The sequence below is a fragment of the Podarcis liolepis genome, assembly GCF_965112155.1.
Source record: "Podarcis liolepis genome assembly, chromosome: 9".
NCBI classification, from domain to species: Eukaryota; Metazoa; Chordata; class Lepidosauria; order Squamata; family Lacertidae; genus Podarcis; species Podarcis liolepis.
Window position 1 is genome coordinate 23677373 of NC_139564.1, and position 20433 is coordinate 23697805.

Consider the following 20433-nt stretch of genomic DNA (forward strand, 5'->3'; position numbering starts at 1 on the left):
GCGCATTACTCCTGTCCACTCTTCTCTACTGGCAAGAGGAATTTCACAAGCAATGAAAGCTTCAGCTTTCCAGCTCAGACTTCCTATTTAGATGGGGCGGCCATATTTCTAGATGGGGCATTTAAGGGAGGGAGGTGGAAAGGATGTGAGGGCCAGATCAGAGAAAGGAAAAGGCCCTTACTCCTCCTACATGCAGAGAGTATGCTAAAAGTCTGCTGACGACTGGCATAATTTGCTCCTCAGTGGGAGAGAAATTGGATTAAAACAAAAGAAAACCAGAAAAGGACAGAGGAGAGGAAGGCTGTTCCTATCATTTCACTTCCCCCCTGCCAAAACCAGCTCATTTAGTCAATGGATTTGTCCATTGACTTTCGGTTCTTCCTCCCCAACCGGCAACCCCATTTTAGGCTGACAGCTCAAGTGATCTTTGTTTTTTAATTGTTTCAACAGTGGAAGAGGACTCTGTGAGTCCAGGGAGGGCCTCAGGTGCTGCATTGGCAACGCCCCGAATGTGAGGAAACGAAAAAAGAAAGCCAAGACAAATGTGGGCAAAGGGACATTTTAATATATTTAATCTTTTTATACATTTCTTTCTAAATTACAAAGTCGACAAGTTGCAAGTATAGTTTGCTGCAAAAAGCTTTCTGTACGAAATATCTTCTATAAGAAAATACATCTCATTAAACATTTCCTGTAAATAAATTACTTCAAATGCTAGTTCTTGCAGGAGAGTTATGGGAAGGGCATGCAGAAGCCATCAGATAACGCTTAAATGAGTGGGAGCTTTACTTTGGCTGCGCTGAGGGACACCAACTCCTTCCTGTAGTCTCACAGAGGCAAAAGGATTTCAGATACGCACTTCCATCCCTTAAGGGCGGTCAGAAATGAAAATGTCTTATTGAAACTGTACAATTTTCCAGCCTTAGTCTTGTTTTCATTGCAATAGAGCCGTGGCGGAAACCTGTAGTTCTCAGTGGCATGGCGTGGGGGGTGCAGGGGGGGCGGGCCGCACCAGGCGCAACATCTGGGGGTTAGGGTTAAGGGGCGCAAATCCACGGGTTAGGGGGCGCAAATTACTTGCCTTGCCTCAGGTGCTGACAACCCATGCTACGCCACTGGTAGTTCTCCATGTGGTGCAGTAGGGAGGAAACTGGGGCTCTCTACCCCTAGGCAGCACAGAGACAATGGTAAGAGAGGTGGAAGAGGTTTCCCACCTCTTCACTAAAGTAAGCCGATTACAGCATCCTGTACTCAGCCTTAAAATAAGTCCCAGTGAGATACAGAATTAAGCCTTTGCTTTTAGAGTTTACATAGTCCTTTGTAAATAATAGTATTATTTAGAAAAATATAACCATGGGCATAATCCCTCTGGCCTAATCTTAGTTAGTTTGCTTCTGTTCTTAGCTACTTATATGTTGCTATCAACAGGCAAACTACATGTTGTACACAAATGCTAGAAATGAAGACCTATCTGTTTTTCAGTGAAAAACAGAACCAGAAGGCTGAATTGTCGAATGAAGTTGTGCATGGAAAGAGAGAGGTCAGTCTGCCATTTTCCCACCACTGTTTTCTCACTCAATATGCTCCCCAAGCCTCTGGTCCTCCAAATGTTGCTGGACTTCAACACCCATCAGCCCCAGACAGCATGGCCAAGGGTCAAGGAGGATGGTCACTGGTAGTCCAGTAGCACTAGGCAGCCCACAGGTTCCTTGCCCTTGCCTGAGACAGTGTACATTATCCTGAATATTGTGCATAGATGTTGATACTAAGGCCTGAGGTCAAAGGGCTGGACCCAGGATATATATTCACTATGCTCTTAAAACTATTTAATTGTCATGGCTTTCTTTGAAGTCCATCAAAGTGGAATCTTAGAATAATTTTCAGCACTCTCCCTAAAGGACAGTTAGTGAAGAAGCCATGGCAGATAGACTGGTTCAAATCCAGTTTCTATTTGTAGTGTAGACACTTGCTCCTAGATAATTTTAGGTACCTTCCAACCCTGTTGTTTGATAATGACATGATAAATCATTCTCCTTATTCACAAATATATGAGAGTTACTTTAAAAAAAATAGAGATAAAGAAAATGTAGCATAAGGCTTGTGTTTACTGATAAATTTTGATACTGGTTACAAATAGACCATAATTTTCATGGCACATTGTCATAAGGTGGCTACGGGAAGCCGGGAAAATATGGCTTGTGGAAAGTGAGATAGCCAGGGAACCCCTTTTTCATTAGACTGCTTCGGATACTTCATTTTCACATAGATACAATCAATCACACTGCTGTTGCAAATGGCACATGGTAGCAGGAAAAAACTCAGTCTAACACATACACACAGACACACACACACCCCGCCTCTGAGTAGCATTTAAAAAAGGAATACCATTCTCTTCTCCAATCAACAATATTTCCTGGAGAGTGATCCTACCCATTTTCAAGGCTCCGATGCTTACACAAATAACACATTTGTAAAATAAGTGAGTATAGTAAAAGAAAATGCAAGAGTGTTAGAAGGGTGATGGTAGAATGATTGAACAGGTCATCATTCATCTTTGTCAGTCCATTAATACTGTGGCGGTGATAGTGAACACTGGTATCCACTACAGTCAATGGGAATCCAGTAGCAATTGATACTATCCACATTCCAAATACTTGCAAGTCTGAGTTGTTATATTGTATCATGTGATGTCATTTGCTGATCACACTTTGGGCCTCCATGTCCATCTTGTTTTCCTTTCATTTCTCCCCTGTTGCTGCTGGCATAGGATGCTTCCATTTTAAGTTCTTCAAACCACAGAAGATCTGTACTGAAAGCCCTGTTGATGCTGTTATTTAGTAGTACACACAGTCAATGGACGCTGGATGCCTCCACCAGAGGCAAAGCTGAAAAATAGTTCACAATACAACCCACAATCCCCCCCTTATTTACAGCTAGCAGCTCAGCATACAATTCTGCTCAGAATGCATTCATGGACACTTTGCTTTTTTCTCTGCTAGCCCCCTGTGTGCTAGCAGTAAACTGCGACAAAAAGAAGCCATTGGCTGTGAAGATGAAATGATTTGGATGTTGTAGTCCAAATGCTTAACAGTATGCAAATCAAAAACATCATCCCTGCTTTATTACCTCTGTTCAAGGCAGATTTTGCCAGGCACGTGTGTTGTGTGTGTTTGTGTGTGTGAAATGAATGATATTTTTCCATTTGCACTGCAGCCTTCCATATGTAGCCCTTGTTTGGCAGGAGAAGATTTCTCATTCAAGTGACAGCCTTGGGTTGTTCATGGGTAATGTTAACAGATAAAGACATGTATGGTTATTTTTCCCTTGGCCTCTGATAGCTTCAGTTTGCCAACATGGTTTTTTGTTCAGTACCCAAGAAGGTGCTGATAGAAGAGTCATTTGGCAAAGCACTGCTTTGTGTTGTAAATATGTCATATAGCAATATTTTACAATCATAATGGGGGGGGGGGGGGACCTAACCACAACCAATGTGGAGAATTCACAAAGCCATACGTCAAACATGAGTTAAATGTCAAATGTCATTGGCGCGGCGCTTTTCCACAAATGTCTGGCAGCATTGGCAGAGAGGCACCACGTCACAAATCAAAGGCCAGCTGCCACCGTATTCACCTCCAGGGCAGAAATATAATTCAGTTTGGGATGTTGTTTCTTCCCACAACAATGGACACTTCGGCCATTTGGTTCTTATTTACAATCCTGGCATCCTGGCTTTCTACGATGCTGCGATGTGTACATTTTGCCAGTTCTTCGCGGCCTGTGAATGGCAGTCTCCCAATCCACCATCAGATCTTCTGGCACACGTGAAGCCTCGCTTTTGAAGAGTAAGTGGCGTCTTTCCAGATTTTGCATGACAGCCCTTTGGCACAGTCACATCGCTGGAAAATCTCCAAGCCGTGGGACCCCTTCTTGCGTTGCTTGGTGCACACCTCCCCCTGGTGCAAGACGGGCTTGCAAATTTTGGTCCAGAAATGGCGAGCACAACAAAAGCCCTCAGTGCAGTCGGAAGACCTTAAGCAGGAGTCTCCTTCGTGGCCTAAAGAAAACAACTGCATAGTTAATATACAGGGAAGGAGAGCACGGAAAGGAATCAAACATGGGCTTTCTAAAAACAAAACTCACAACACAATACAATTTAGGGAGGAACAATGCCAGAAGTGGGACCTGCGATGAAATTTTGTGCTATAGGCTTACCCACCAATCGGAAGGCTCCAATTTGGATAACTTTAAAGAGGATTAGACAAATTCATGGCTCCTGGCCATGATGGTTATGGTGAGAGAGTGCTCCTCTTTGCTCAGGTCCTGCTTCCAGGTTTCCCACAGGCATCTGTTTGACCACTGTGAGAACAGGATGCTGGACTAGATAGGCCATTGGCCTGATCCAGCAGCCTCTTTTTATGTTCTTTAGCACCTGTTCCAGGCAAGTTTACTCAAAGGTGACACAGACTTTAATGCTGGTAAGTGTGTCTAAGACTGCAACCTACTAGTCCAGTCCTATGCATGTAGGTCACTAATTTTATTTATTTATTTATTTATTTATTTATTTATTTATTTATGCCCCGCCCATCTGGCTGGGTTTCCCCGACCACTCTGGGCGTCTCCCAACCGAATATTAAAAATAGAATCAAACATTAAAAACTTCCCTAAACAGGGCTGCCCTCAGATGTTTTCTAAAAGTCAGATAGTTGTTTATTTCCTTGACATTTGGTGGGAGGGCATTCCACAGGGTGGGTGCCACTACCGTGAAGGCCCTCTGCCTGGTTCCCTATAACTTGGCTTCTCACAGTGAGGGAACCACCAGAAGACGATCGGAACTGGACCTCAGTGTCCGGGCAGAAAAATAGGGGTGGAGACGCTCCTTCAGGTATACTGGGCCGAGGCTATTTAGGGCTTTAAAGGTCAACACAACACTGTGAATTGTGCGGAGCGGAAACATACTGGGAGCCAATGTAGGTCTTTCGGGACCAGTGTTATATGGTCTCGGCGGCCGCCCCCAGTCACCAGTCTAGCTGCCGCATTCTGGATTAGTTGTAGTTTCTGGGTCACCTTCAAAGGTAGCCCCACATAGAGCACATTACAGTAGTCCAAGCACGAGATAACTAGAGCATGCACCACTCTGGTGAGACAGTCCGGGGGCAGGTAGGGTCTCAGCCTGCGTACCAGATGGAGCTGGTAGACAGCCGCCCTGGACACAGAATTGACCTGCACCTCCATGGACAACTGTGAGTCCAAAATGACTCCCAGGCTGCACACCTTGTCCTTCAGGGGCGCAGTTACCCCATTCAGGACCAGGGAGTCCTCCACACCCATCCGCCTCCTATCCCCCAAAACAGTACTTCTGTCTTGTCAGGATTCAACCTCAATCTGTTAGCCACTATCCATCCTCCAACTGCCTCCAGACACTCACACAGGACATTCACTGCCTTCACTGGTTCTGATTTGAAAGAGAGGTAGAACTTTCTTCAGTGGGGCCTATCCAGGTAAGTGTGCTTAGGACTGCAGCTTTGATCAATTAAAAAGGACCTCATTTTTTCCAGTCATATTTATGAAGGAAACTCATTGCTGTATTGCTATCGCTGTATATGGAGTAGTTCTGCATCCTGTGAAACTAAAGATTACGAAATGCACATTGCAAAACACTCACATGGCATTTTGGGGTTTTGAGAAATATGTTATAACCCACCCTGAACATTGTTTTTGCCATGGAAGTATGGGATAGAAAGAGTTGTAGCCAAAGTTAGTTCTACTGAGAGATGACGCATTGAAACTACTAGACGTGACTGAGGTTCACTAATTTCAATGAATCTTCTTGGAATTGGATTATCGTTGGATGCAACACTCATAAACAAACAAACAAGCTTCCATTGCCAAGGCACGGGACTTCATAAAAGTGGGGATAATTCTTCTTTCAAATCAGGTGGCCACACAAAGTTAAGATCTGTCTCTGCAGCGGCACTCCTTGGGCTGTTCCAAGTCATCGCTCTCTTGTTTGGTGTGGGTGTCTTGTTTATGTACCAAAGAGGTGCATTACAAATGTGTCATTTGAGCCTTTCAAGCAATGTGCTGCACGACTTTTCCACAGTAAATACCGTTTACTGAAAAGGGGGGAGTGGGAGCATGCTGTTTTAATTCTTAAAAGTACACAGAGGAACAGAACGAAAACATGGGGAAATGGGAAGGGAGAGAGAGAGAAAAAATTCCTAGCCTAAACAAGAGGCTGCAAATAGTTACATAGGTGGCTATAACTGCAATCATATGCTCACTTTTCAGGGAATAAATGCATTTGCATTGCAGGACTGCACTTTTAGGTCATTGTGGACACATTTCCAACCACCCAAATTCTGTGGTGTGCACTCACCCTTCCTTGGCTCCTCTTAGACACTAACCAGTTTATTACAGTATGAGCTTTCATACTCAAAGGTTGCATGGTTAAGAGGGTTCACATCAGTACAACACAAGCTGTTACTAAGGATTTGAGCCCCCAAAGCTGGCTTTGGGGGCAGATGTCTATTTTTGGCTTGGCTAACCCCTAAACAGCATCTTAAAAAGCAGAGACATCACCTTGCCAACAAAGGTCCGTATAGTCAAAGTTATGGTTTTCCCAGTAGTGATGTATGGAAGTGAGAGCTGGACCATAAAGAAGGCTGATCGCCGAAGAATTGATGCTTTTGAATAATGGTGCTGGAGGAGACTCTTGAGAGTCCCATGGACTACAAGAAGATCAAACCTATCCATTCTTAAGGAAATTAGCCCTGAGTGCTCACTGGAAGGACAGATCCTGAAGCTGAGGCTCCAATACTTTGGCCACCTCATGAGAAGAGAAGACTCCCTGGAAAAGACCCTGATGTTGGGAAAGATTGAGGGCACAAGGAGAAGGGGACAACAGAGGATGAGATGGTTGGACAGTGTTCTCGAAGGTACCAGAATGAGTTTGAGTTTGACCAAACTGCGGAAGGCAGTGGAAGATAGGAGGGCTTGGCATGCTCTGGTCCATGGGGTCACGAAGAGTCGGACATGACTAAAAGACTAAACAACAACCACCCCTAAAAAGTAGTTCACCATTGTTCGTGTTCTTCCAATGGCATTGTTTTTACCCCCTTCTTTAAATTGATTTGTTTCTAACCTGCTTTTGGTCTTACCGTGCAATATAGTTTTTACTAATCTTTGAATTATTGCTTGTCATTGCATTCATTGTCTTTAATAATTTCGTAAGCAGCTAGAATTTTTTCGATAAATGATAGAAATGCTTCAAATAATTAAATAGAATATATGAGCAAGTGCCCAAGACCATTCATCGAGTTTGATTTGAACTCAAAGCTACACTGGTTCACCTGCTCAAGGGAACCCATTGCTAACTGATGTCATGCCCTCACCCTGATGCTCCTCCTCTTTGTTTACCTGCTGTCTCTGAGTGAGTAAACAGTGACAGGATAAAGGTAGAAGAGGGGGAGCCAATGTTTGCCTTTCTTTTCTCCTTTCAGAGGAAGAGGATGCAGCTCAGTGGTAGAGCTGGAAAAGGCTCAGGTTGCAGACCTGCTACTAGATAGGACAACACTGAGCTCAGTGGACCAAGGATCTGACTTGGTATCAGTCCCAGAGGATTAGTCCCAGAGGAAGAGGGTAAACAAAATGGGAAGCCAGGTACGGATCAGACTGCAATTCACTAGACACCATACTGCACGCTCTCTCTCTCTCTCTCTCTCTCTCTCTCTCTCTCTCTCATGACAATGTTAAACATTTCACAGCAAAAAGCTTTTCAGAAGACCATCTCCTCAAGGCACTTTATGGACAACACGGCCTTACCCTTTGTGTGTGTCAGCTTGGTCTGCCCTTTCCCAAGATTCTGCCATCCCAAGTCCTTAGTGGGATAATGATTATTTTTCTTGTTGCGAGGTACTTCCAAGGCTGGGATGTGGGGAGTAAGAATGCTCTCAGTTACTGGTATACAAATACCTAGAAAGATGAACAGAATGAGTTACAATGGAAGGGCTCTTGGGAGAATAATGTGGCAGAGGGCAATTTTCACAGAATGACACAGAGAAGAGCCTCTATGCTGAAAGAAAGCACATTTATCTATCTATCTATCTATCTATTTTCCTATACTGTCATTTATTTATTTATTTATTTATTTATTTATTTATTTATATAAATGACAGTATAGGAATCATAAAATATCAGGGTTATACCATTAAAACCCTACAGATAACCATTAAAGTGGCTGGCTGACTGGCTAAATAAATAAATAGCTAGCTAGCTAGCTGCAAAGGCATAAAAAAGTCCTCAAGCGACGCCTGAAAGTCAAAAGTGAGGATGCCCGTTGAATATCTGCTGGAAGAGTATTCCACAGCATGAGACGGGTGGCACTAAATCCCCAATTGAAGTCCAGTTTAAGTCCAGTCAGGTCTCTTTAACATGGCAGACAGCTTAGCGTTATTTAGTATTAATGTTGTCTGAAACACCTGGAGGGCACCATCTTGACTACCCGTGGTATGGTAGATCGTTTTGTATTCGGTATCTCCACAGCGCTTCACCCAGTCTTGTAAATGCTGGCCAGTATAATTTTTTCCCATCTGGCAGTTGGGGTATTGAGAGGCTTGCCTAAGTCAACCTCATGAGTTTGTGACTGAGATGAGATTTTAATTTTTAATAATAATAATAATGTATTTAAATAATTCATTTAAATTCATTTAAATGCTGCCCATCTGACTGGGTTTCCCCAGCCACTCTGGGAGGCGCCTAACAATTATAAAACTACAGTAAAGCATCAAACATTAAGATCTACAGGATCTGTCTATTGATTCATTTAACAATGAATACATAGGTGCTTATATTTGGTATTTCAAATTTGACAAGCTAACCTTTTTCCAAAAAAATTAAAAGGTTAATTTTACTTTGTTTTACCGTTGGCAAATCAACAGGGCTTGTCCCTTCCCCTAAGTCCAGTTTGAGAGAACATGCTTTCTTGCCTCCTTGCCACTGAGAACCCTGCCTTAACAGGGTTTCTAATACAGAGGAGATTAGCCAAATGCGCTTACAAGTCCCTTTCAGACCTTCATGTTAAATAAGTGAAGGTCAGGGATGAAGGAGACTCACCTGTCAGTACTGGGGGCAGGGTTGATGCATTCACCTCATCCCCTACCCACTTTAGCCCTCACATTCTACAATTGTTAGATGAATCCACAGACAGATCCTGTAGTCACATGTATTTCAAGTACACTTAATTGGTATATTGATTGTAAAACCCCATATTGATCATTTTTATTGTTTATGTAGAGAGTTATGCAGAAATTCTGGTTTAATATGCTGGCTGTTTGCCATAATCAACACTGACTGCCCGATCGATCCTGTAGACATCCGTTTTTGTGATTCTAGGCTTCCCTACTTATTGACTGTGCAGTTCTAGAGTATGTGGGCTGAGCGTCAACTGACAGTTAATACATTGAGCCATTCATGTTGCTAAAAGGGCATCAAAGTGATACATATAGTAGATACCATTGTTGCAGCGGTTCCCAGGGCAGCACATGCCATCTCTGTGACAACGCTTCTTTTTCCTCCTACAAATCATGCAGGCAGACGTCGCTTGATGGGGACTGTGGCAGTATTTCCCAACTTCACACTCCTTGTCATTGGTGCAAGGGTAAGCCTGGGTGGTAGGAAGAAAAGAATGCAGTGATTCATTAAGAATACCTTGCCAAATATAAAATGGAACAAATGAAGAAACAAGTTAGAGTACAACCCAGGGTAATTCCAGATGTTAAACTTGAATGGCATTCAAACTGTAAAAGTTTAATGACACTCCAAGTCCTCAATTTATGACCCTGTAATCTTTATTGGTCATAGCCGATGGCACAAAAACTTGCAGTCCAAAAGTATCCCATGTATTAGAAGAATATTAGAGATAAGGCAATTGCATTGGATCAGAAAGCTATCCAGGGCCAGATGGATTGCTGTTTTACTGAAAATATGTACCCACAAAGATTTTTGGTGTCCTTTTGTGTTTCTCCAACCAATGGAAGGCAGACAACTTGGGCTGAAAGCATCTTGTCAAGTGGCAAGACTCATTTGCTCTCAGAATTAGTCATCAGTCAATAAATCCATATAAACCAGAACAGCAGGAAATTCAGAGTCTAGTCCTTAAACACACACACACACACACACACACACACACACACACACCATGCTCTTCAAATGGAATAAATAGTGCAAATTTCACACGTTTCTAACTATTTAATTCAAACTCAAATCTCATGGCTTGCTTTGATAATTTCTACATGGAGGGTAAACAGAGAGTGTCAAGTGGATTTCAGAGAATAAGACATATAAGGAAGAAAATCATTCCTGGTTACATACGTGAACTGGTGTTGCAAATGTAAGTTGTATTGGTTATTTCATATTGCTTATACTTTAAAGATAAACCATTACCACTATGTACGGTACATTTGAACAGATTTCTTTGTATGCATGAAGGCATGGGATGCACATGCAATACACAGCAGGATCAAAGTGATTCCCACTACATTGGCCTTAAAGGCAGGAACAAAGAAAGTTAGTTGTACAGGTCCCACTGAAACTAAGTTGTGGTGACAAGGGACATTAGAATGATACGCCACACTTTCCTAGCAACTATGAAGCCTTATACTGTATGTAGTCCTCAGAAGCAAGTCCTAATGCCTTCAACCAGGATTACTCCAAGGAAAGTGTGTGTGAATTTTCAGCCTTTGTTCAGCTTGTAGAGCATTTGGCTTCAGCAATAATTTTATCCCAAAGACTCCTGGCCACTTATGCTACCTAGCTTTCCAGGAGCAAAGCAGGATCCAGGAGAACCTCAGGATTTGAACCTGCTGTGACGGAGGGAGCACCCCCAGTGGTGGAGCAAGCCGATTGGGCGCCTGGAGCGGTGTGCATCCAGGGGCGGGGCCAGCCACCAGTGGGGTGGGGTGAGCTGAGGCAGGACACTCCGTGGAGCCTCTGAGGGGTCTGCCTGCCTCCTCCCACTCAGCCGCCCTACAGCTGGGAGGGAGGTAGCAGGTGGACCGTTTGGGGCAGTGCGGAGTCTGCGGGCACCCATGCCACACATCACTCCCAGGAGAGACATGTGGCTCGGGCATGCTGCAGGCCCTATGGTGAGTGCCACCTGCCATTTTGTCATCCCCCTCAGTGGTGACACTCAGGGTGGACCGCCCCCACCGCACCCCCTTCCTCCGCCCCTGAGCACCCCACCCTGTGCAAGCATAACAACAATACATTCACAGGCTTTAGAATTTCCCATCAGCTTCATTTGTGTCTTGATTCAGCTTCAGATCATTTAGCCTCATCTATTCATCATTGTTTTCAGACAGAGGACTAAGATAGCAATACCTGAATATTCAGATAAAGCAATACAGAGCAACTGGTGACTAAACTATTTTATGGCAATATCCACACACATTGACTATGAAATTTACTATTTATTTGCCAGCAGGAAGATAGCAAGAAGCTAACTTACAGTTTTTCCACAAATCTTTAATAATCTGGATAAATTAACAGAGCTCCCATTATACAGTATGCCTATCATTTAAAAGAGTGTAAGTAATCAGATTTCTCTTTCGTGCATTTGACATGGTTGATCCTAGCTGATCTACATTTAGAAACAAATGACAAACCACAAAAGCTTTGTATTCATAGATGAGTACTTAAAAGCTATTAACGTTGCATAGAAAATGTTATTAATCAGTTAAGTTCCAGCGTTTTACCCTCTTTGGTTTCTGTACATGGAAATGCCTCCTAATGTTCTCACATAAATTTCCTCCTCTACCAACGAGCCCCATTTTGGCAAAACATTATAAAGTTGAAACACTTATCTGAATTTATTACAGTGTCTTTGATCTAGAAAATTTGGCAATGAGAACCAGTGGGCTTGTGAGAATCCCAGCAGGGTGCTTCTTAATTTGAAGAGAGCAGGAAACACTATATGAGGAGAGTGTAAGAGACACCCAGAAGATTCATTTTTAAATATATATATATATCAAAAATAGAGTGTTTATAAAAAATAATCTAATTACTGTAGCTTCTTGGGTTGTTGGCAAGGTCTTGTCATTAACTCAAGAAGCTGAAAAGACTAGATGGATAGATTTTAAAAAAAATGTGTGTGAGGATGAAAGAAGGGAGGGAGCCTTAAATTTACATTACAGATTTCATTGGTTTGTGTCACTTTATGACCCCCCCCTCTCTTAACAGGGTGGAGTTTGATCTATATTCCAACAATCTGCCTGGAGATGCTGGATTTAAGAGAACCAGCTGTTCTTTGGTGGTGTCTCAAACTACTGGGAATATATTAATTTCTCATGAAGCATCTTGATATTCTCATGCAGCAAAAGAAACCAGTCCATATACAAGAGCTCAGCCATCAAAAGCTATAAATTGTGGAAAAGTCTGTCCGTCTGTCCATCCCCCAATAACCATAAATGAGCAAGCACTGCCCTGTTATTGTCTGCTGGGTTCACATAACTAACTTTATGGCTGGAAATGTACCGAGGAGAAAACCCCACTGAATTCGAGAAGATTTTCTTCTTACTAGGATCGCACTGCAAATTGTGTGGCAATATTGGGAAAGGGCTCTCTGTGACTATATAAACTTAATTCTATCGAATATTTAGCACCATCCTGTTGGTTTGGTTTTTGTTGTGCTCTTTAAACTCTATTCTTGTATTACTCACATGTAGGGCATTTCCACGGTGACTATGGAGCAAGACAGCACTTTGAGCCCTGTCCCCAATACAGAAACTTCTTTCTGCCAGTGGAGTGCGCTTGTCTGCTGAGAAATGCCAACCTGCTCCTGTGTAGGGACTCCACACAAACAAGACACCCATGCCATACCTTTCAACACAGGTGTCAACGAGGTGACAAACCAGGGCACTGTCTTCCGGGACTGTGCTCTCATGTGAGCCACATGACCTTGGTGAGATTGTGGGGGGGGGGGGCTGAACAGGTTTGTGAGAAACTGCAGCTTTGAAGAGGACAATTAGTGAGTTGGCAAGAAGCCAAGTTAAGCAAGGGTACGTGAGAAAGTCTGCTTGGAGACAGGGAAGCCTAGCAACAGGTGATGTTTGGCTAAAAGTTTGCCCTTATAAGCAGCATGACACAGTAGTTTGGTTTTGGAGTTCAGAGGTTGGCGTGTAGAGTTTGTATCGAGTCTGTGTATATAGTAACTTCTACAAATCTGTGCTATACTCTGTATATAATAAAAGCAAATACAAATCAAGTTACAGTTCAGCAAGTTATGTTCCTGAGTCATCATCCTGGACTACACAGACTAAGTAGCAGGTAGCAGTTTTGATTGAGATCCATCAACAGGTGAGATGGGGGGGGCTGAGCAGCCGTGAAGAAAGCTGCTTGGGCACCTAGGGTGGGGCGAGGGTGGGGTGAGCCGCCCATAAGGGTGGGGTGCACCACGGGGCCTCTGAGGAGTCTGCCTGCCTCCTCCCACTCAGCTGCCCTACAGCTGGGCAGCGGGCGGACCATTTGGGCAGCACGAAACCTGTGTGTGCCCAAACCACCATGTCTCTCCCAGGAGAAACGCGTGGCTCGGGCGCGCGGCAGGCCTAACTGGGGAGTGCCGCCCGGCATTTTGTCACCCCCCGCTGTGGTGACACATGGGTGGACCACACCCACTGCACCCCCCTTCCTCTGCCCCTGCCCCTGAGATGGAAAGAAGATAAAGTCCCTGTAGAGTTTGGCGGTTATAGAGTTAGCCTCCTTTGTGTTCTGCCCTGGGGGGAGGAGCGTCCGTCCGACACTGCACTGTACGTCACAGAGAACAAAGAACCCATAGAAGAATGACAAATTAAATTGTTGGACTATGCTGAAAGGGCAAAACTGACCGGAAAGCTCAGGAACAAGGAAGACCAAAACTTTAATAAGAAATGAGGGGGAAATTATATTTTATCTTGGAGATCACTGTAAGCAGTTGAAAACACTAGCAGTATTGCAATAACACTTGTACTGTAACGAGAGATATGAATATAAAGGAGTATGGATTATTGAAAAAAGATGCAGTAGAAAAGGTTTAACAACAAAAACCATGGAGGGGAAGGTGGGAAGTCCAGAGATTCGGAGGGATCTTTTAACTGTGAATGTGTTGTGGTATTAAAGGTAAAGGGACCCCTGACCATTAGGTCCAGTCGTGGCCAACTCTGGGGTTGCGGCGCTCATCTCGCTTTATTGGCCGAGGGAGCCGGCGTACAGCTGTCGGGTCATGTGGCCAGCATGACTAAGCCGCTTCTGGCGAACCAGAGCAGCACACGGAAACGCCGTTTACCTTCCCGCCGGAGTGGTACCTATTTATCTCCTTGCACTTTGACGTGCCTTTGAACTGCTAGGTTGGCAGGAGCAGGGACCGAGCAACGGGAGCTCACCCCGTTACAGGGATTCGAACCACCGACCTTCTGATTGGCAAGTCCTAGGCTCTGTGGTTTAAGCCACAGTGCCAACCGCGTCCCTGTTGTGGTATTATTATAATTTTAATTTTGTATAACCAAATAATACTAATAATAATAATAAAAGATTGTGCCCCCCCAAAAAAGCACTTTTTTGGAGTGAGTTTGTGGTGCCCAAAATGGATGCCATGCTCTCATGTGAAAAAGAGAGGATGTCCTGGTTTTCCTAGGGCAGTTGAGTGGTGTGCCATGCAACCAGATAAGACCATAAGAAGGGCCATGCTGCACTGCTTTGCTGGTCCTGTGTTGCACCTTCCTTGAATGTTTCTGCCTAGGATAAAATTCACGTTTATTTCTCCACCCATTTTTCCCTTTGTCCACCACTGTCATGTGGACCTCAGAAGGTTACCCAGAAGGATACATGGCCTTTGAGCAGAAAGAGGTTTCCCACCACTGCTGTGCAGTCAGAATTAGAAAGATCAGAAAGATGGCATGTCTGTTCTTGACATGGCAAGATTATCCCCTGTGGCAGACCTTTCCCATTCAGGTCACTTGACATAAACCTTCTGAAAATATCTATGGAATGATAAAGACATATAAATATTTGTGAGGGAGATGTGTTAGGAAATCAACTCTCTTAGAGTGGTGGGTTACAAGTTCTGCTAGTGGGAACACATAAGCTTTTGAGCTTCATGGAGATCTTTTCCAACAAATCCAACTGTTGTTATTGCTAGTATTTGGAAATGGAAAATAGATTGGTTCATTTTACCACAGACTGGCTGCTGCTTGCATCCAGGACTTCTGGCTTTGCCTTATGACTTTATAATTTCCCTGGGGCATCCTTATGGTTCATGCAAAGCCCTTGATATTGCAAGCACAACTTAAGATGCTATTGCTAGAGGCCCCTTCTTCATTTCATGTCTAGGTCTCTTCATGACTTGGCTGGCACACAATATTCCTTGAGGAATGATCCAAAAAGTACATGCCATGGCACAGAATGAGAGAAAAACTCCCCCAGAGACTCCCTGGAAAGCTTTTACTTCGTATCTGTATTTTAAAACAATCAGATGTTGGAGTCTTGTCTCCCTTGCTAGAATACAAGGAGTGTTTGCGACATACTTCAATTATAAAGAGCTTGCAGTGAAAGAAAGCATATTTGCAAGAACAGTGAATTCAGGGTGAAGTCACAGAGCTCCCCACCCACCCATTCACCATAACCCAGCCAAAAAGTCAGAATCATGTGAGCTGTGTAAAGGCTTCCTCATGGATTAGATTACAAGTTATCCCCATAGGGGCAGACTTTGGTCTTTCAAATTTCAGCAGCGCCCTGTGTGAGGCCAAAATTTGACGCCGCCTGCCTCTTACATTCTGTTCTGCTCAATCCACTACATCATAGTTGCAATGCCCAGTGCAGCAGAACTGGTCACACTGCCCTAAATTCGCCTCTGATCCACACTTAGGTCACCATCCTATACTCATGGAGTAAGTCCCAATGAGAAGACAGGAGTGCCTGGCGTGCTCTGGTCCATGGGGTCATGAAGAGTCGGACACGACTAAACGACTAAACAACAACAAGTCCCAATGAATTCAATGCTATTTATTTCAGAGTAGACATACAGTCGTACCTTGGATCCCAAATGCCTTGTGAGTCGAACTTTTTGCTTCCCGAATGCCGCAAACCCAGAAGTGAGTGTTCTGATTTGCGAATGTTCTCTGGAACCCGAACGTCCGCCACGGCTTCCGCAGCTTCCGATTGGTTGTAAGAGCTTCCTGCAGCCAATCAGAAGCCGCACCTTGGTTTCTGAACGTTTTGGAAGTCAAACAGACTTCTGGAACGGATTCCGTTCGACTTCCAAGATACCACTGTATGGGACTGCACTCTTACCCCAAGACAGCCATGTACACATTGCTAAAAAAGAGGAAATGTGTCACCAAAAACAATAAGAAGAAAGAGGACACAGATTCGTTTTGGAGGTCTGTTCTTAACCTGAAACTGTTCTTAACCTGAGGTACAACTTTAGCTAATGGGGCCTCCCGCTGCCGCCGCCGCACGATTTCTGTTCTCATCCTGAAGCAAAGTTCTTAACCCAAGGTACTATTTCTGGATTAGCAGAGTCTGTAACCTGAAGCGTCTGTAACCCGAGGTACCACTGTACAGGATTGCCTTCAGACGGCTCAGGGGTCAGATAACTCCATACCCTTCACTATTTCTCCAATGAAAATAGGGATATCCTAAGGAAAAGTGGGACATTCCGGGATCAAATCAGAAACTGGGATGGTTTCTCTAAATCAGGGACGTCCCTGGAAAATAGGGACACTTGGAAGATCTGGCAGCTTATTAATCAGTTTTCTTAAAGGAATATAAAGTAATAATGAATTCGCCTCTTATTATAGGAAAAAGTAGGGAGTGTGCTTAATGGTTTCTGGAGACTGGAGGTGACATGTTGACAAAGTACCAAGTGAAAATGAGTCTGATGAGCTCAGTTTTGCCTGTGGTGGACATTTATTCCTCTCACAAGACCACATTGCTTCTGATAAAACGCAGCTATTTCCTGGTTTTCGTACAGGGAAATAACATAGTTACTGAGCCACAAAAGAACTGACTGGAAACCACTGTGGTTTGTCTAACTCTTATTAGCGGTACGTGATAATTACTTGAATGCCCATGTCTAGTACTATGACTTAATTCCAAAGGACAATCAGGATGACAATCAAGAGAAGTGCTCCTCTTGCAGTGGGTTGCCTAAATAAATCCTCCCAGGAGATAATTTATGGCCAGGAGAAAAACGAGAGGAAAAGCAAACAGGAGCGAAATTATGTGTCCCTTAGATTCTGCAGAGCTGATCACAATTTTGGGGATGCGTTTTCAGAGTATGTCTGTACAGCGCATGTTGTTAGAAGCATCAACTACCACCACCATCATTGTCACCGACAGCCACATAATGCTCTGTTAATACCCACTGTGACAAGAAGACTTTATCACTTAATTTTATGTCATGTCTGAGTGCTTCACCAAAGAGTCACTGAAAGATGAAGCTTGTCTGTGCACTTTGTTCCCCATCCAGGTTTTGTTTCTTTTAATAATCTTACTGGTCTTTCATGTCTGCTTTTCCCCTCTCCCACCCATCCCCCATCTGCTAGTTAGCTTTTTAGTTTAATCTCTGAGTGGTTATTTATCATCTGGCCTTGAGTTAGATCTGGCATTTTGAACAGTCAGCATGCCGCTTTGGGAGAACATAAGAATGAAAGGACAGCTCTGCTGGATCAAACCAAAGGCCTACCTAGTTCAGCATTCTGTTTCCCACAGTGTCAGCCAGATGCCTCTGGGGAACCCATACACAGGGCTCAAAGTCAGTAGCCCTGATGTTGTTCCCCAGTGACTAGCGTTGGAGAAGTATACAAAATGAGGACTAATAGTCATGGAACAGTAGTAAGGTAAAGGTAAAGGGACCCCTGACCATTAGGTCCAGTCGTGACCGACTCTGGGGTTGCGGCGCTCATCTCACTTTATTGGCCGAGGGAGCCGGCGTACAGCTTCCGGGTCATGTGGCCAGCATGACTAAGCCGCTTCTGGCGAACCAGAGCAGCGCGCAGAAATGCCGTTTACCTTCCTGCCGGAGTAGTACCTATTTATCTACTTGCACTTTGACGTGCTTTTGAACTGCTAGGTTGGCAGGAGCAGGGACCGAGCAACAGGAGCTCACCCCATCGTGGGGATTCGAACCGCCGACCTTCTGATTGGCAAGTCCTAGGCTCTGTGGTTTAACCCACAGCGCCACCCGTGTCCCTACGGAACAGTAGAACTCCCCTCAAATATCAGGTCAAGCCATCAAGTCAGCATCAGTTCCAGGTTTTGCAGAATACAGTGGTACCTTGGGTTACATATGCTTCAGGTTACGGACTCCACTAACCCAGAAATAGTGTCTCAGGTTAAGAACTTTGCTTCAGGATGAGAACAGAAATCGTGCTCCGGCAGTGCGGCAGCAGCAGGAGCCCCCATTAGCTAAAGTGGTGCTTCAGGTTAAGAACAGTTTCAGGTTAAGAACGGACCTCTGGAATGAATTAAGTACTTAACCCGAGGTACCACTGTACTTAGGCAAGATGCTCTCAATGGGGCTCAAGCCCTGAGTACCCCCATCCAGCTGCTCTTATAATGAAAGCTGGGACAGTTCTGTTGGTAGAGCATGAGATTCCTGAATCGCAGAGCATTAGACTAGGTGGCCCTCGCAGTCCCTTCCAACTCTACAATTCTGTTTGACATAATTTGTTATTTGGCTACTTTGTCCAGTTCTGAGTGCCTCACTTTAAAAAGGATATAGCAACATGGAATGGATCCTGAAGATGGTGATGAGGATAGCAGAATTGAAAACAAATCATATGAGGAAAAATGTTTTGTTTTTTAAAGGAACAGGGTGTCTTTAGTCTGGAAAGGAGAAACTAGAGAAAGGATATGATAGCACAAAGACCTGTCCTCATTTACCCCCAGAAGGCAATACTCAATGTTTGTTGTTGAGCTCAGGTTCTGCTTACAGGCTTCTCATAGGTATCTGAGGACTCAGCTACATTAGTCAAAAAACAACGTTTTAAATGCTTTATAAACATGCAACACCAGATGGTGCTGTAGAAGACAAAATTTTTCTATACAATTTTACATAGGGTTTTTTTTTGTTATAAAGATTTAATTTATGACTTATTTATAGTCCCGTCCCCCCCGTGTGTAGATCTGCCCTGGGTGGCCACTATGAGTACAGAATGCTGAACAAGATGGGCCCCTGGCCTCATCCAGCAGACTCTTCTTATGATCATATGTAATGGGCTTAAAGTTACACAAGGGTAGATTTCAGCTGAATGTTTGGAGAAATGGCTTGACAATAAGAGAGGGTGGAACCTATGGAGGAACCTATTACCTAAAGGGGCTATGGGCTCGCCGTTGCACAAGGCTCTCGAGCAGAGGCAAGACCACAGTCTGCTGGAGATGCTTTAGTTCCAGATTTCCTGCAATGAGCAGACTGCTACAGTGGTGGCTGGTGCCCATGGAGACTGGTGAGGTGGAGGGCAAGGAGGGCAACACTAATCCAGTTTTTTCCACCATCCTCCCTGCTGACTTCTACAAGGAGCAACACTGAGACTTAGGGTAGGAAGCTGCTAGGCATGGCCACCTCCTGCCACACACACACCTTGATTGATTATAAGAAGGCAGGAAAGTAGGGACTGGTCGAGGGCAGGCTGAAGTCAGTAGGGCAGTGCCCCATTTCCCCTCATGGGCCAGCCTCTACTGGACTCTTGGACAAGATTGCCTAAAAGGCCTCGGACAGCTCAAAGTTTTTATAATGTGAAATCTTTTTCAGCCTGGGGCCCAGATTTCTCTCTAGACAACCTCCCAGTAATAGTAATAGTAATAGTAATAGTAATAGTAATAGTAATAGTAATAGTAATAGTAATTTATTATTTGCACCCCACCTATCTGGCTGGGTTTCCCCAGCCACTCTGGGCGGCTTCCAACAAAGATTAAAAATGCATTAAATTGCCACACATTAAAAACTTCTCTGAACAGGGCTGCCTTCAGATGTCTTCTAAATGTCAGGTAGTTGTTTATCTCTTTGACATCTGATGGAAGGGCGTTCCACGAGGCGGGTGCCACTACTGAGAAGGCCCTCTGCCTGGTTCCCTGTAGCTTAGCTTTTCACAGTGAGGGAACTGCCAGAAGGCCCTCGGTGCTGGACCTCAGTGTCCAGGCAGAAAGATGGGGGTGGAGACGCTCCTTCAGGTATACTGGGCCCAGGGTTGCATGGTGGTGGTGGGCAGGACCAGAGGCAAAATCAGGTAGAGCAACAAATGTGGATTTTTTGTGTGTGCAGTAGCTAGTGTTGTACATGCCTGCACACACCCATCTCCATCCTCTATCCAGACAAGCAAGCAGCAGTCAGGCAAAAACTCTTGGGGTGCAAACCAGCACCAATGAGAGGTGTGGCCTGGGGAGATTTCATGCTCTCCAACATCC

General features: G+C 44.3%; 1 protein-coding gene across 1 annotated transcript in view; it reads right to left on the reverse strand.

Moving 5' to 3' along the window:
* Window positions 1-543: 543 nt before the first annotated feature.
* Window positions 544-20433, reverse strand: part of DKK2 (dickkopf WNT signaling pathway inhibitor 2) — a 59683-nt gene continuing 39793 nt past the window's right edge. The window contains exons 2-5 of the mRNA XM_083459351.1: window positions 9511-9661; window positions 7822-7971; window positions 1117-4054; window positions 544-961 (exon numbers count right to left, since the gene is read on the reverse strand). Of these exons, the coding sequence (XP_083315477.1) occupies window positions 3804-4054; window positions 7822-7971; window positions 9511-9661 (552 nt within the window). The 3' untranslated portion in view covers window positions 544-961; window positions 1117-3803. The remainder of the gene's footprint in view (window positions 962-1116; window positions 4055-7821; window positions 7972-9510; window positions 9662-20433) is intronic.